The sequence below is a fragment of the Corapipo altera genome, unplaced genomic scaffold (genome assembly GCF_003945725.1).
Source record: "Corapipo altera isolate COAL_440 unplaced genomic scaffold, ASM394572v1 271, whole genome shotgun sequence".
In the NCBI taxonomy this organism is placed as follows: Eukaryota; Metazoa; Chordata; class Aves; order Passeriformes; family Pipridae; genus Corapipo; species Corapipo altera.
This window is the reverse complement of record NW_020884935.1, coordinates 2072823-2087969: the sequence shown is the minus strand read 5'-3', so window position 1 is coordinate 2087969 and position 15147 is coordinate 2072823. Positions and strand designations below refer to the sequence as shown.

General features: G+C 43.6%; 1 protein-coding gene across 1 annotated transcript in view; it reads right to left on the bottom strand.

The window, feature by feature from the left end:
- The window catches only part of MED13 (mediator complex subunit 13), a 53723-nt gene that overhangs the window by 35701 nt on the left and 2875 nt on the right, over window positions 1-15147 (bottom strand). Inside the window, exon 3 of the mRNA XM_027660258.1 lies at window positions 5550-5718. Coding sequence (XP_027516059.1) covers window positions 5550-5718 — 169 coding nt within the window. The remainder of the gene's footprint in view (window positions 1-5549; window positions 5719-15147) is intronic.

Sequence of the window (15147 nt, the reverse complement as noted above, 5' to 3'; positions counted from 1 at the left end):
AAACATTTACAAACATCTTGTTAAGCCAGATTTTTTTTTTTTTTTTGCAAAGTTCAAAATGGAAATGCGTTACCAAATTGCCATTTAACAAAATCTCAAGTATCTGGATGGGTTTTGTGTCATTTCATTGTTCAGTGAACAAAAAGAGCAGATTTATTGTTGAAAGCTAAAAACCAAGAGCCGTATCATTTTTTCCTGATGAACCAACTACCAGTGTAATTTAAGCTAAATAAGAGAAAACTGCTTTGTGATGTAAAGTGCTAAATTTGTCTGCTTGTAGTCTCTGTAGCAACCCAATATTCCAAAGAGACAATCATGTGATCAATGCTCTCAGCTCCTGCTGTTTATCCTGCACTGTCCTACTTACAGCAGCTCTCAATTCCAGCTGTCTCCAGTCAAAGGAAAAACATCACCTGCTCTCCTGCCGGGACACGATGCCAGAACAGCCTCATTAGAGCTGGTGTAAAAAAATGTTGACATTGTTTGATTTAAAGATTAACATAGGGAGGAAATTTATCCTGCAAAGAGCTGAGCGGCCTCCGTAGGAAATATTCCAAGGAAGAGCCACTTGGTTCCAGATATTACTGTTGCAAACTAAACACACAGAAATAAAGCCCAAACCTGGGGCTGCACCTTGGTTTCGTGGTTAACTCCAGGATGAAGGAATTTTGGAGCTTTAGCACCCAGGAATCTTGTTTGGGGTTAATAATAACTCCCAGCATCGTTCTGGGGGGATCAAGGAGTACAATACTCTGCTCCTGTGGGAAGATGAGCCATGGGAAATGGGAAGAAGGCAGCCAAAAGGGGGATGAGGGAGAAATGTGGGTCACAAAGACCAAAAGCACAGCACTGCCTTTGTTTAAGGGCAGCGAAGACCAAGCACCAACAGCTGATCCCACCAGTGCTGTTCATTTATCCAGACAGACATTTTGGGCAGCAGGACCATCTCCAGGGCACAGCCTAAAAAATAACACCCCCCACAGTCCCCCCAGCCATGGCCATTCCACCCAGGAATCAGGGATCACACCCACTGGAGCCAGTTCTTCCTCATGGTAAGATGAGGTAGAGAATAAAAAAAAAAAAATCCCTGTATCCAGAACTGTGATAAGCACACCTTGAAATCCAGATAATTACGTGTACAAAGGTTTCTAATAAAACCAAACTGATACCTGGAATATTTCTCAGCAGTTCTCATTTCCCATGGAGCTGTTGTTTACATCAGGTAGTTAAAATAGGATTTCCATGGAGAAAAAGAAGAGAATGGTGGGCTGGCATTATAAAATCCTGTACCCAGACTAAGGGTACAAACCTGGGAAACCTGTGCAGCAAGTTACATTTTGTAGACTGTGATAAGCTTATCACTTGTGCTTTTCCAAGTGGGTTTGGGGGGGGATTTTGGGGAGTTTTTACTTGTTTTGGGGGTGTGGTGTTTTTCTCTGGTGTTTTTTCTGCATTTTGTTTTTTTAAGTGAACTCGTCAGACACAAGTTCTGCTTTGCCACCCACTGCAAGTGGTTGTATTATTTCCCAATAACAAGGAAGAAAAGAAAAAGCAACCATACAAGTAATATAGCACCTTTCAGAATGCAAGGTTTTCAGTTGTCTATCAGATCCACCCACAAAATCAGGATTACTCAATTATTTGCTTACTGGTATTTCAATTGTGTTACAGTTTAGCAAGTTGTAATTCTGACCAAAACTCCAAGAGGTGCCCTCCATGTAAACACAAAGTACTTCTGCTTCATTAGGAGAGTCAGATTTCATCTCCAGGATGAAATTCCATCTAAACTAGTATTTAATTTGACAAGTTTCCTAATCATATTGATCCCAGGTATACACTGCTAATGAGTAAGAGGAACAGTCTCCTGCAGAGACAGTTATTGGAGCAGCCAACCAGACCAGCTGGATGCAGCAGGTCACCATCTCATACATTTATAGGGTGGATTTTGGAATAAAGCATAGACAACCATACTCCTGAAAGTGGCAGTACCAACACTGCCACTGGAAAGGAGAACAGGGGATGACATTCCTGCTTGTCAAACTTTAATTTAATGTGCAGTTGTTTAAACCACCACTGAGTTTCTGTGTCTCCTTTGCTTTAAGTGACCGAAACAGGTTGTGACAAATACAGGGGCAATTATTCTCTCTCTGTTTGGTCACAGCTAAGACCATCAGCAAAACCTTCTCTTTAGTGTTTTATTTTACTGCTGTTCTGCTGAAATCACCCATTTAAAAAGGAGCAGCAGCCCCACCACACACCCAGAGGGAGTTGGCTGCTCCATCCCTGCCCAATCTATGAACAGGAGGGGAACCAACATACTTGAAAACCTCAGACAGTTTCCTCAGGCTCAGGAATCGTGACTTGTTCTACCAGATCAAATTTCACCAAATCCATGAGTGTCTCTCTTTGCTCAGAGCTGGTTTTAGACTGGGGAGCAGCAGGGGAGGCAGAGGGAGGGAGGGAAGAGCAGGTCACGGTTGTTCCCTCGCAGCCGCGTCAACACGTGACGGCGCAAGGCAAACAGCTGAGGGCTTCCTGCTCCCCCAGCAGCATTTTTAAGAGATATTAAACTGACCTCATATTATTTAATAAGTTTATTTGTTCCAGAAGTCACATCATTAAGCAGCAAACACTTAAAAGTAATTCTTACTTCCCTGGTCATCCATTCGCACGCCACAGCGGCATCAGATTATGAACATTAAGGGTCTGGTGAAAATTAAGATGTCTGATGAAATGGACTTTTTTTTTTAAATATAACCTGATACAAGGAGAAGAAAAATAGAGCAACAGCCAGGAAGGTAGAGCTGCTGGAGGGTCTGTTATCACAGGCAAACACCTCTCAGGAATCCCAGCCCCACGGCTGCTGTGCCCCCACACACACAGGGACAGCGCAGCACCACGGGGCTGCTATTGTTGGGAGAGCAGGGAACAGAAAATCTCCCGTTCTGGAAACACATGCTTTCAAACAGAACTAGGAAAAATCCAGATGGGATCAGCTTCAAATGAAAGAAACAGCTCTATTTGCACATCCTTCAGAGAGACAGGCAGGGACAGAGCGGGGCTGAGGTCCCACCTCCACCACCGAGAGCTCCGAGCGCTCCCTTGGCACTCCAAGTCTTTGAGACTGAAGATTGCCAGCAAGAACAACCAACCTGACTGAAATCTGGAGCTGTAAAACACAGGGAACAAGTCTCTCCAGTGGCTGGCCAAGCCCCAAAGTGCAGGGTTGGATAAACTCAGATCCAAAGCACGTTGGTAGCAAACTTCACATCCCCAGGACACTGAAGGCCTTCAAATTACACAGGCACGGGAATCCCTTCACAGGGTTTCTGAATGTTAATGCAAAGAACAGCCCCAAAGACAGCAAACCACAGAGTGTGGGATCAAAGACAGAACTAGAGCTTCAAAACTGATATGTGCATCCCCACTCCTGCACGCAGGAGTGGCTTTGGGGAAGGGCTGCTGGGGAGGTTTTGTTTGGTTTTTAATGAAGTCATTCACATCTACAAAAAAAAAAAGATACGTTTCCTATAGGTCTGGCTGATTAAATGGATCCTAAGGAATGAAAACTATGTAAAAGTTGTACTCAGGTTTAGTTTTTGTTAGATCTAGACCAGCTGGCTGGTAAGGAACACCCCAGGTGCAACAGTCAGAGCATTTTCCAGGCCGGCTCAAGTCCCTTCATGTTGAGTTTGCTGCAGTGTCACCGTTGACTTTTGATAAGAGAGAAATGTTCCTTTGGACTAGAACAGTGTTCCAATTTATACAAGAAACCAAAATCCACTCCAACCATCCCTCTTGACATTTCCTCCTCCCTCAGGGAGTGCCAGACTTTGCAGCTACAGAGGTGGCACCACAAAGCACCTACTGCAAGATTTGGATTTCTCCCCCAGGAGATACCTCTGTTGAGCCCAACTTTCCAGCTTATCCAAATTCTAGATATTCCTAGAAGGGATGAGCCAAATATGCCATGAGTTTTCACATCTGTTGACCATTCCCCTCACTTCATTTTCTAAGGTCAGTGCTCAGAACATCACGTGGCCTGGAGCTACCTGGTAGGAAATACTGAAATTTCCCCCCCAATGAAATCTCTTACACAGTCCTGTCCAATCTTTTTACATGTTTTTCCAGCAGTTCTGGGTTACACATGATGGAGGTGTGTGGGTAGGCACACAATTCCTTATTTTCATCAAGCAGGTTGACCTTCTGACCTTCTTTCAAAAAGAATCAGTCTCCAAATTAAACAAACGCTGCTATTTTATTTTAAAAAGCTTTCAGCAGCTTTTGTAGCTTTACAGAGTTACTGTAAGAGATGCCACAACATAACTAATGCTAGTTTCAAATGGCAGTTTGGTAAGCCAGCTCCTCAAAGGAGGAAAGTTTAGACTGTGCCAAGACAGTACTGGCTGAAATAGTTAAAAGTAAACTGTTTATTATTGATTTATAGCAACAATACAGAGAAAAAATGGATGGACAAGGACACCCCAGAGAGGAAACATTTGCCCTGACCAGGGTGGAGAAAGAGATGCTTAGAACTAGAAGACCAGTTTATACATAAATTAAAAGCAGCAGTTCACAACTACTAATAGAAACACACACAAACATGTGCTTCTGCTTCTTTTGCTCCAAAGCAGCTCCTAAATTTCTTTCAAGTTTAAATTTATTGCAGAAGATGCCAACAATGGCCAACTCCACACCCAAACAGCAAAGCCACTGATCTCCAAATTTCCTGCATGCAAGATTTAACACATACACAGACACACACACACACACAAAAGCCACACAAAAAAAACCCCCATCATCTAAGCTTTAAATTACTTTGGATTTTAAAAGCTGATTTGGGAACAGCGATTAAACTTGTTCCAGCTAACCTAGTTTTTATTCATTTCATTATTTATTGCTAGGCAACATAGACCGTGTCAAACCACGTTAGAGCCAGGAGGAGAAGTCCTTCCAGTTTAGATGAGGAATTCTCTCCTTGCCCTGCTCCCCTCAGTGTGGAGGCCACATGGATCCTTTTAACACCAGTGCTCCCAGACACCACCTTCCTTCTGACCAGGAGCTGACATTCCAAACTCTCAACATCTCCCAGAAGATGCAGATTATCCAGAGCTCATGTGGAACCTGTAAAGAGCTCTCTACCATGAGTTTAGTGTTTACAAGCAGAATTAGTCCCAGATACTGGTAAGTATTTCTTCACAGAGGTATCTTTTTCTTCCTTTCTAGAAGGCTCTACCTTCTTTTCCAACTTATCCAATCTACCTTCTTTTCCTCTCTTACCCATGGCCTGTACATGAACACCAATACAGAAGAGATTGCCTACTAGACTCAGCATTACTGTCATAAGAAAGCCCTGAAGAACTCCAAAAAGGCAGAAAAAACGAGGAAGGGCAGAGATCCAGGCTCATGAACAAATCATAGAATTCTCTTGATTAAACCTTTCTTCCAGCACGAAGCTTGAGCCACCCCTAACAAAGCAAAACAAAACATCCTGATAAAAGCAAAATAAAGCCAATAAAACCCTCATAAAGCAAAATAAGCCATCCTACCTCTTGTTTATGGGTTTCTCATCCTTCTCATAAGGCTTCACGAACCACTTGCCGATGCGCACGAAGTTCCTGTTCATCAGACACCTCTCCAGCAGGTTGTGAACAGCCTTGAACAGCAGAGTGCGGCACTCATAGGACAGCCCATTCTCCCAAACACCATCTTCCTCTTCTGCCAGGCCAAGAAAAAACAGAAGTCAGCATTAAAGTCCACTTTACTACTTCATCCAGGTACCACAATATCCTTTCGGGGCGTAACACGCAACCAAAAAACACCTGTAAGTGTTCAGATAATTCTATTTACTTTATGAGACTAAAATACAGCAGCTATAAAAATATCTCGTCCCCCACAAGAAAAAAAAGAGTCACCAGTTATTTGTACACAAAAGGAAACAACCTGCACCTTACACATTTCAGCCTCTAAGAAGCCTGTGCTGCTCTGGCTGCAAGGTGGCTCAGTTTGGGGAGTTTGGGTTATTTACCCTGCACAGTTAGTTGATAATTATGCTTCAAAATGAATATCCCAAGGCCAAACTTTTAATATTATGCAGGTGTCTTTGAGCAGCATTGACTGAGGAAAGCCAGGCACAAGTGTCCTTGATAACTGACCCTCAACGTTCAACTTGCTGGAGATAATGCAAAAGAAATACTCAGATTCAGAAAATTGGTAAGAGCAACCTGAATCTCCCCAGGAGACTCAGAATTGCAATTTTTCTTCTTAATTTAACCTAAAAAATGAAGATACTTAAACAGGTGAGTTCTGCTTTGTGATATATACATAGAAGAGAAGATAAAAACCAATGAGCAGCAGGACAAAGCCCAGCTCCTCCTGATGGGATTCTGGAGTGAAACACTGACATCTTGTGTGTCCCACAAATCAACCACAGTCATGGAATCCAACCTACACAAGCCAAGTTCATTTGCCAGATTGAAAAGCAAGATTCATCACAAGGAACTGCAACCTCTTCCTCCCCTCTGGCTCCTCAGCAGGGTTTGAGGGCCCTCAAAGCACATGCACAGCCCAGAGAGCTGCCCTGGCACCACAATTCCATCCCCCAGGTAAAATGAGGGGCACCTGGAAGTTCCTGTGGTGTGTCCCCATGGACTTGTGACACCATTCATCCCCAGCAACTCTAACAAGGAGGATAACAAAATAAAACTCGAGATCCTGCCCTTAAATCAGGGCAAACAGGTCTTATCTTTATGGCCATAACTCCTCGTGCCTCGTGTTTTACACCTATCCCTCAGGATCTGCTACTGCTCTCCTTGGAGTGGCTCTTCCAATGCCATTGCAAAGCTTTTACACCCCAGGTAGCAGCAGAGACAAAGGGGTTTGACAGAGATAAGGAGATGTTTTTGTACTTCAGTCTCTGGGTAGTTATGGGATAATTGAGGTTCAAGGGGACCCGTGGAGGTCACTGCTCCAACCTCCAGGCAGAGCTCAACGTGAGACCAGATCATCCTCACATTCCCTGTCCCTCTTGCCTTCCCTGCCACCTCCAGGAACTTGAGTTCACCTTTGGTTCAGCACAACAAGGATTTGGATTCCAACGGCTTTCCATTGGTTTGCCTCATGGTCAGAAAACCTCAGCAACACACAGCCAAGCCCTTGCATTTTAAATCCCCCTTGGAAATAAGCCCCTTCACCTTTCTCTGGAAGCCACTTACAAGCTTAAAAGGTTGCAATATTATTAACTAAAGTCTCAATATCCTTAAATTAGAGAGCATCTAGAAAACCAGACACCTAAGAGTTTTATTTAGGAAATAACCTTACACCTTAGTGCAATAAACAATATTTAAGATAGGGATGAGAGAGAAGGGAATTTCAAGATACTTTTGGCCATGTTTGTGTATTCCTGATTCCACACAAGTCCATTCCCACTCAAGACCAGTACTGTGAGTAAAAGAAAATTACCCCAAGTAGCCTTTTCTGAGGGACAAAATAAAACTAAACAGACCTGCCCCATCATTTATAAAAGAGGAGCTGTGCATCATTACAGATGAATCACTACATGAAATGATTTTCTGGTAAAGACAAGGAAAACCAAGGAGGAGCATTTCCCACAGCCCCACCACTCCCTTCCAGAGCTGGAGCTCAGCAAAAACTTGGGTTTAAGAACTGTAAAGCTCCAAGATAATCCAGTAAGTCAGTAAAGAAAGAAACATGGCAGGAGACACTTGTAACAAAGAGCAACAGCAGCCCAAAGTCCAAGGGTATAAAGTGCCCGTGCCAAGCTCAGAGGTTGTGCCCCAGCCGTGGCAGATGCCCGGGCACAGCCCTGTCCCGTGGGCAGCACTGCTGGGCCAGCCTGGTGCCAAACAAGGAGCAAACATTAACTACAGAGCTCAGGGATATTGGACTTTACCTGCACAACCAACCTCACACCATTTCAAAGGTTAAGTGCTGGGTTTGGAAAGGGCTCCTGTGCCTTAACAGACTCATTCGAAGCACAGCCATGACCCACTGGAAGAGGGAGTGGGAAGAGCTGTTTCCAGCTCTCTGCCTGGTTTTGTTTTGGCACTACAGGGTGTCAATGAGAGGGGAGGTGCTGAAAGTACTGAAGAAGTTCAGCTCTTGCATTGTGGTGTCACACTGCTCCCGTTTGCTGAGGCCACCACAAAGTGCTGGGTGTTCATGGACCACCCAACATGGACAACCTTCCACGCAAGAACTTCCCACAGGATGCAACCCTTCCAAGCTCTCCCACCTGTCTGAGTTTACTGCCAGAGCAGAGCTCCCAGATGAGAGGATATTGTGTGGGGAAAGTGGAAGGCTCAGATGGAAAGGGCAAATAAACCCAGGATTTCCAAAGCCTGCTCAGGGGGGAATGGCTGGTCCCCAAAACCACGAGCTCTGACTGAAGTGCAGCCTGGCACAGAAAGGGAAGGTGAAATCAGCTGCCAGTTAAAGATCCCATCATTCAGAACATTATTCAAATTCATGCAGAAAAAGAGCAGTAAGTGTTCTCTGTCTTTTTGAAGCCTATTTAGTCATTCCCCCTCCCCCATTTTTACAGTGGTGGATGGAAGGAGAGGAACATGACATCTGCTCACACCTGCCAACTATTTTTCTTCTGAATTCAAATTCTTGTTTTTTCAACATGAGAAAACCCCTCCCACCATCAGCCACTCGTTAAAGGAGGGGAAGAGGCACCGTTTGTCTTCCCATCTTTCTTAAACAATACATTGTTCAATCTGACAGTGATAACAAACCAAAATAAGCTGCTGACTCATTTTCAGAAGGTGTCAAGCCACAATTTCACTTTGGACAAGTGTTATCCACAGAAGAGCTCTGGCAACCTGGAGGTTATGAGTATTTTATTTTTGGTTAGTTCTCTTGGCTGTCCAAACCATTCAACTCCTCTGTAACGTGTCAATCCATCAAACAATTTGTACCATATCCCACCAGAACGATTTTCACTCCCTCTCTCTTTACACCAAGTATTAGGCAGGGAGTTTTCCTTAAATGAAGCTAAAAAATTATCAGGGACTGAAGAATTAATGGAAACAGTGGCCAGGAAAAAGCAATTTTTATGCTACACATAAATAAACTTTCTCAGTCAACACCTCCTTGATATCAGCACCACCAAGTTTTATTGAGAGAGTTGGAGGCCACTTGCCTTCAGTATTTTTATGTTCTACTTTATATTCTTCCTCGAGCTCACCTGAAACACTAAAGCTCATTTTTCCTGATTATGCCCTTCTGTCTGTGTGGTGCTTTTGGAGAATATAAAACCCTTGCAATTTTTAGTGAATTCTGAAAAAGCAGTACCTTTAAACCCCTTAATTTAATTCAAGGGAGATTTTTTTTAAACCCTATTTGTTACTCACGGCTCTTCAGCCAAATACATTAATTCAAGGATTTCTGAGAAACAGTCTATAATGACAAATCTATACTGCAATGGATAAACATATAGACTTGAAAATGTAAATTTTAAGAAGACATTTGAGAACATGCATTTTCCCCCTTCCTTCTTTCTGCCATCATATGACACTGTGCCACTTATAGAAACACACTGATATAAACCTGATTTATACAATCAAACTTCCTTTATGAGCCTCAGGTTACAAGGGAAGTAAATAAGCCAAGTGGTGTGAAATTGCTGCTCTGTACAACACTGTAATAGCACGAGAGAAACACTTGGAGTAAAGGTTTCCTATTTTAAAAAAAAATTTATATTTAAATTCTCAGATACTTTAAATTAAATTCTCAAAGCAAGAGTTGCCCAGTTAAGATACTGAAATATTACTTGGAGGGTCCATATCCCTCATGAAATGAGTGAGAAGCGACAGATTTTGCAGGGAAAAAGGAAATCAATACAATTTACAAATACCAATTTGAGAATCCAAGCAAGACAACTTAAGTTTGTTCCTGGCAGAGTTGTGTCTGTTGTCTACAGTCACTGAAAATCTGGATACAGGACTCTGCATAGCCAAACTAGTGGGAAAATTTCATCACCTGAAGAAGGAATCACTGCCCAAACTGCCAGAGTGAAAATATCCAGCACCATCCCAGGTTACTTTTTGTGGTGCTCCCCCTTCACCTGCATCACACACAGAGGTTTTCCAGCAGAATGTTTAAATACTGAAAATTTCAATGTCTGGCCTTTCTGTGAGTGTGTAGCTGGGCACACACATAAGGATAAGATGATAACAAGGAATTGTTACAACATTTTATGAGGATAACAAGGTAACTGCTCTCCCTGGCTCTCTGTGGTAAGTCTGGCTGGGCTGCACGGCCTGAAAAGCTTCCTAAATAAATGTTCCAGTGTCCTCCCCACTGTCTGAGTAATTCCACAGGCAGGTATATCTATGCTGTTAAATTTTCATTATTATTTCTACAGGCATGGTATGTATGTGACATTGTGCACACAACCAACACGACACGATGCCAAATCCTCATTTACTGGCACAAAGTGTTTTTCACCTTTCTCCACAGGGATTTCACAGGCACGTTGGTCAGGAAAAAGAGGAAAAAAGTTCCATCTTTGTCATCTTTGAGCTGGTGCTCACCCCAAGGCCCAGAAGTTTGCTGAAGCTGCTCAGCAATTTTTGCATAATGCTTCTCAGCACTTTTCCTGAAGTGGCTCCATCTCTAACATGGAGGACTGAGGAAATGCTGAAGCATCAATGCACCAGCAGCAGGAACACTGGGAATGCCTCTCCTGACAGCCACAGGACACACAGATCCTTCCCACAGAGCTCTCTGTGCTCACCTCAGGTGCAGGATGGTTTGAAAAGCATCCTCTTTTGTCTTTTTTTTTTTTTTTTTTTTAGGAGTTAAAGGGTCTCGGGGAGCAACTGTTACTTTAAAAGAGCACCACTGGCTGAACTATTTTCCAAATTCCCTTTGCCAACTGCTTGGACCTGGCAGGGTTTGTGCAGCCCCTGGGAATGATAACTGGCTCAGCCCCTGGTTCCATTGTACTGAAGGAACGAGACACTCAGTGCTGACATCAGCACAGTCCAACCACTCACAGATTTTTGGAGACAGGATTTGATTTATAAGGCACATGTATCAAGAACTACACAACACATTAGTCTCTGCTGCCATTTCTGCTGCTGTTTGTACCACAGGATCCACAGACAAGCCCCAGGATTCCCCCAAGCTCTCCTACAACCAGCATTATTTGTACACATTCACCCCCCACGCCAACGGGAGGAAGAGAGTTCAGCAAACAAAAACTGATTATCTCGAGGTATGACAGGCACAAAGCAAAACTCTTTAATTTTTAAAGCAAATTAACCAAATTTAATAGACACCAGACTGAAAAAGATGCATCTTGCAGCTCCTCATTTAACAGATGCAACGTGAAGGTCAAAGCCATAGAGCAGCATTCCCCTATCCAAGCATTAATCAGATTGTAACCATTTCCTTGGGACCGTGTCTTGTACATAATTCATACCCAACTGTTCTCAGGTTTGAAATCATCCACTGCCAATTTAAAAAATAAAACTCCAAGTGTGTAGGTAGCCACTTGAAAACAAGGAGGAAGCTCTCTGATAAAATAACTGCTGATCAGAGCAGCCAGAGCCCGTTGCCTTCGGAAATTGGAAGAGATGTCCAACTTCAAGGTTTGAGTTGCAAGAATTACTATAATCAAGCCTCACTGTCACAACAAAAACATAACCTTTGAGGTTGTTAGAGGATAAAATAACATTTCACTAACTTCTGCCTGCCTCTAGCTATGCTGGGGTAGAAAGAGGCTCCTGCTTTTTTGGTGTTATGTACAGTAAGTGGGTTCCTAGGGAAGGAAAAGAGAAATAAATGATGGAGTGAAGTCAATATTCCTGATCAATCAGCAGCTCTGAACAAGTCTCCTTTTGACATGCCCCCAGGCTCCAGCAATCCCTGACCATCAACAAGACACTTATCCAGGGCCTGGTAGAACTCTGAGAGAGCCAGTAGCTGCATTCAAAGGTGTCTCCAGGGCAAGGAATGAACTTCTGGAATGTACAGCTGAGGAGAGGGTGATCATTTATTTTTTTAATCTGACGTGCATAGGTGTACATCCACACAACTGTACATTCCCTTCTGAAGTGATCTTGTGGGGGGGACAAAAGGATCACTGAGCATATTTAAACCCCTCAGGGCTGATAACCAAGATGTGTCACTGAGCAGCCACTGCTCCCCCAAACTACAAATCACCAAAAAAGCCAGAAACTCTCACAATACCAACCTCTCCAGGCAGAGTTTTGTACCACAAGAAGCCAGAATGAAGAGCTATGAACAGCTCTGGCAGATTTCTAACCAGTGCTCTTTCAAGGGCCACTTCCCCAGGAGCAGACTGTGCATGGGCACTAAGGGACAGGCTGCTCCCAGCCCCCTCTTCCTTCAGGACAATCCTTCACCTGTCCAGCAGAGAAGTTCTGAACGAGGCAGCACCTCAACCTTCAGCAGCAAACAATTTCCAATCAATTCTGCAGGTAACAAGCCTCTGCTAAGAAGCCATTTATCATTCCTGTGGAAAATGTTACAAGCAATCACCGGGAGAACAAGGCAGTGTGAATTACCAGGAGGAATTGTCCACCAAGGAAAAAAATCCATTAGGCTGTGACAAAGGTCAGATAACATTGTTTGGACCCAGCCATAATTCTCTCTTATACCAGATTCACATTAAGATTTTGTGTAACAGGAAAGAGAAAAAGTGCAGGTGTGGGCAGCCCTCAGCCTCCTCCCCTGCAGTCCAGCTGAGGAGCATCTGCATCAACTCCTGGTCAGAAGAGCCAAGCAAACTAACAGATTAGAATGTCTCTTTTTATTTAAAAGAAGACATCATGCCTGAAAAACCTGAGATATCAGACACAGGCTTAGGTAACAGTCCCATGAGTGATGAGCATTATGGAGAAGACATGTGGAATGGCTCTGGGGAAGCACAGACATCCACAGGTGACCTGAACAAAGAAAATACCCAAAGACGTGGCTGGGAGAGTCTAATCCTCTCCTATCTCTCCCTTCTGCCCTCAGAGAGGTTAAGAGTTGGTAAATCCCTGGGATGATACCTGCTTATCTACCTGTGCACAAGGGTGATTCTGTGGGAGCACAAACACACGCTCACTGAACACCCCACTGCTGTTTTCAGGAGGCCCCTCTGTGCTAAATCACCAGCCAGATCCAAGAGAACGCACAGAAAGTTGCTCAAACAAATAATTTTAGTTATTCAGCTTGGGTAGTGCAGAAGTGCATTTTCCAAATGGCTTAAATTTCCCTGGATCTCCCACTCCAAACACGACGGAACGCGCTGGCCTCGGTTTAATCCCGCAAAATTCACCCAGACACTTTCACACCACTGTTGGTCTTGGCTCAGGGCAGGCCCAGGCTAAAACCAGCATTCAGCCTAAGTCACATCTCAGTCACACAAAGGATGTTCCCTGCAGGTCAAAACTGAGGTTATTTATAGGGCAAAATAAGGAAGCCTTAAAAGCACTAAAATACCAAGCGAAACACAGTGTGAGTGCCATTTAAAATGCAAAGTTTGTAGTTCCAGGACAGACGGGAATAAGAGCAACATCCCAATCTTTTGAAGTCAATTACTCAAAGAAATAAACATCAATTGTTTTTTCACATCACCTTATTTTTGTATGAAAATTCCACACGTTATTAAATTGTTTCAAGTCAAACTTCCTCGGTGGCACTTTCAACTCCTGTTTGTTCTCCAGCTTATCCACACACAACAGGCAGCACTGACAACTTCTGGTTACCAGGTCACCAAACCTTGGGCTCGTTTTCCACTTCAGTAATCTGAATATTGTACATTATTTGATAGGAAATTGGAGGGATGTGTTCAGTTTCTTTTTTTCCCCCTGGAATTAGTTGAGTCTCACCTTTAGACTCCCACAATTTAAATATCAACTTCGTCACCTTGCTGATAAAGCAGCTGGGAACCGTCTGCGTCGGGGAATTGAGCTCAACAAGCAAACATTTCCAAAACAAGGTGCCAAATTTGAAGTACAACGTTATTGAGAAATACAAATATTGTCAGGCTTTCAGGAGGCTGGGTTGGAAAAGCAGGTTCAGAGCACTGGGAAAGGGGCAGAGAGAAATCATTAAAACATGAGCTTTAGAGGTTTTTTTTTTTGCACCAAAGCAGCTGGTGAGTTCCAGGTGCCTCCTTCTGAGGGCTTCCCACCCGTGGTTTGACTTCCAACCAAAGCAACTCCAAACAGCTCAAGAGATGCCTGGATCTCTACAATTCTTATTGCATAATAAAAAAAAAAAGGGGCTTTACTATTTGAATTTGAAAATTCTAATTGCCCAACAAAAGGGATCTTATCAAAACATGTTTAAGACATCACTTGTGAATCAGAGGCACAGCTTTCAGCACAGCTTTCTCAGGAAGAAGCTGCCAAAATCCATAGGCTTGTGGTTTGTTGTTGTTTTTTTTTTCAAGGAAACAAGTGGGGAGCAAAAACTTGTTTCTTGAGAATCCAGCAGTGATCTAAACCCACAGGAGGGGTTTGGGCACTGCTGGAATAATTTGGTGAGGGTTTCTGGAAAATCCAGGAGTCCAAGGCCACCTAAACCCACAGGAGGTGTTTGGTCACTGCTGGAATAATCTGGGGAGGGTTTTTTGAAAACCAGCAGTGAGCTAAATGCACAGAAGGTGTTTGGTAACTGCTGGAATAATTTGGGGAGGGTTTCTGAAAAATCCAGGAGTCCAAGGCCACCTAAACCCACAGGAGGTGGAATAATTTGGTGAGGGTTTCTTGAGAATCCAGCAACGACCAAACACTTCTTGTTGGTTTAGATCATTGCTGGAATCATTTGGGAAGTGTTTCTTGAAATTCCAGCAGTCCAAGGCCACCTAAACCCACAGGAGGTGTTTGGGCACTGCTGGAACAATCTGGGGAGGGCTTCTGGAAAATCCAGGAGTCCAAGGCCACCTAAGCCCATAAGAGGTGGAATAATTTGGTGAGGGTTTCTTGAGAATCCAGAAGTGCCCTAAACCCACAGGAGGTGTTTGATCACCACTGGAATCATTTGGGGAGGGTTTCTTGAAATTCCAGGAGTCCAAGGCCACCTAAACCCACAGGAGATGTTTGGGCACTGCTGGAATCATTTGGGGAGCATTTCTGGAAAATCCAGGAGTCCAAGGCCACC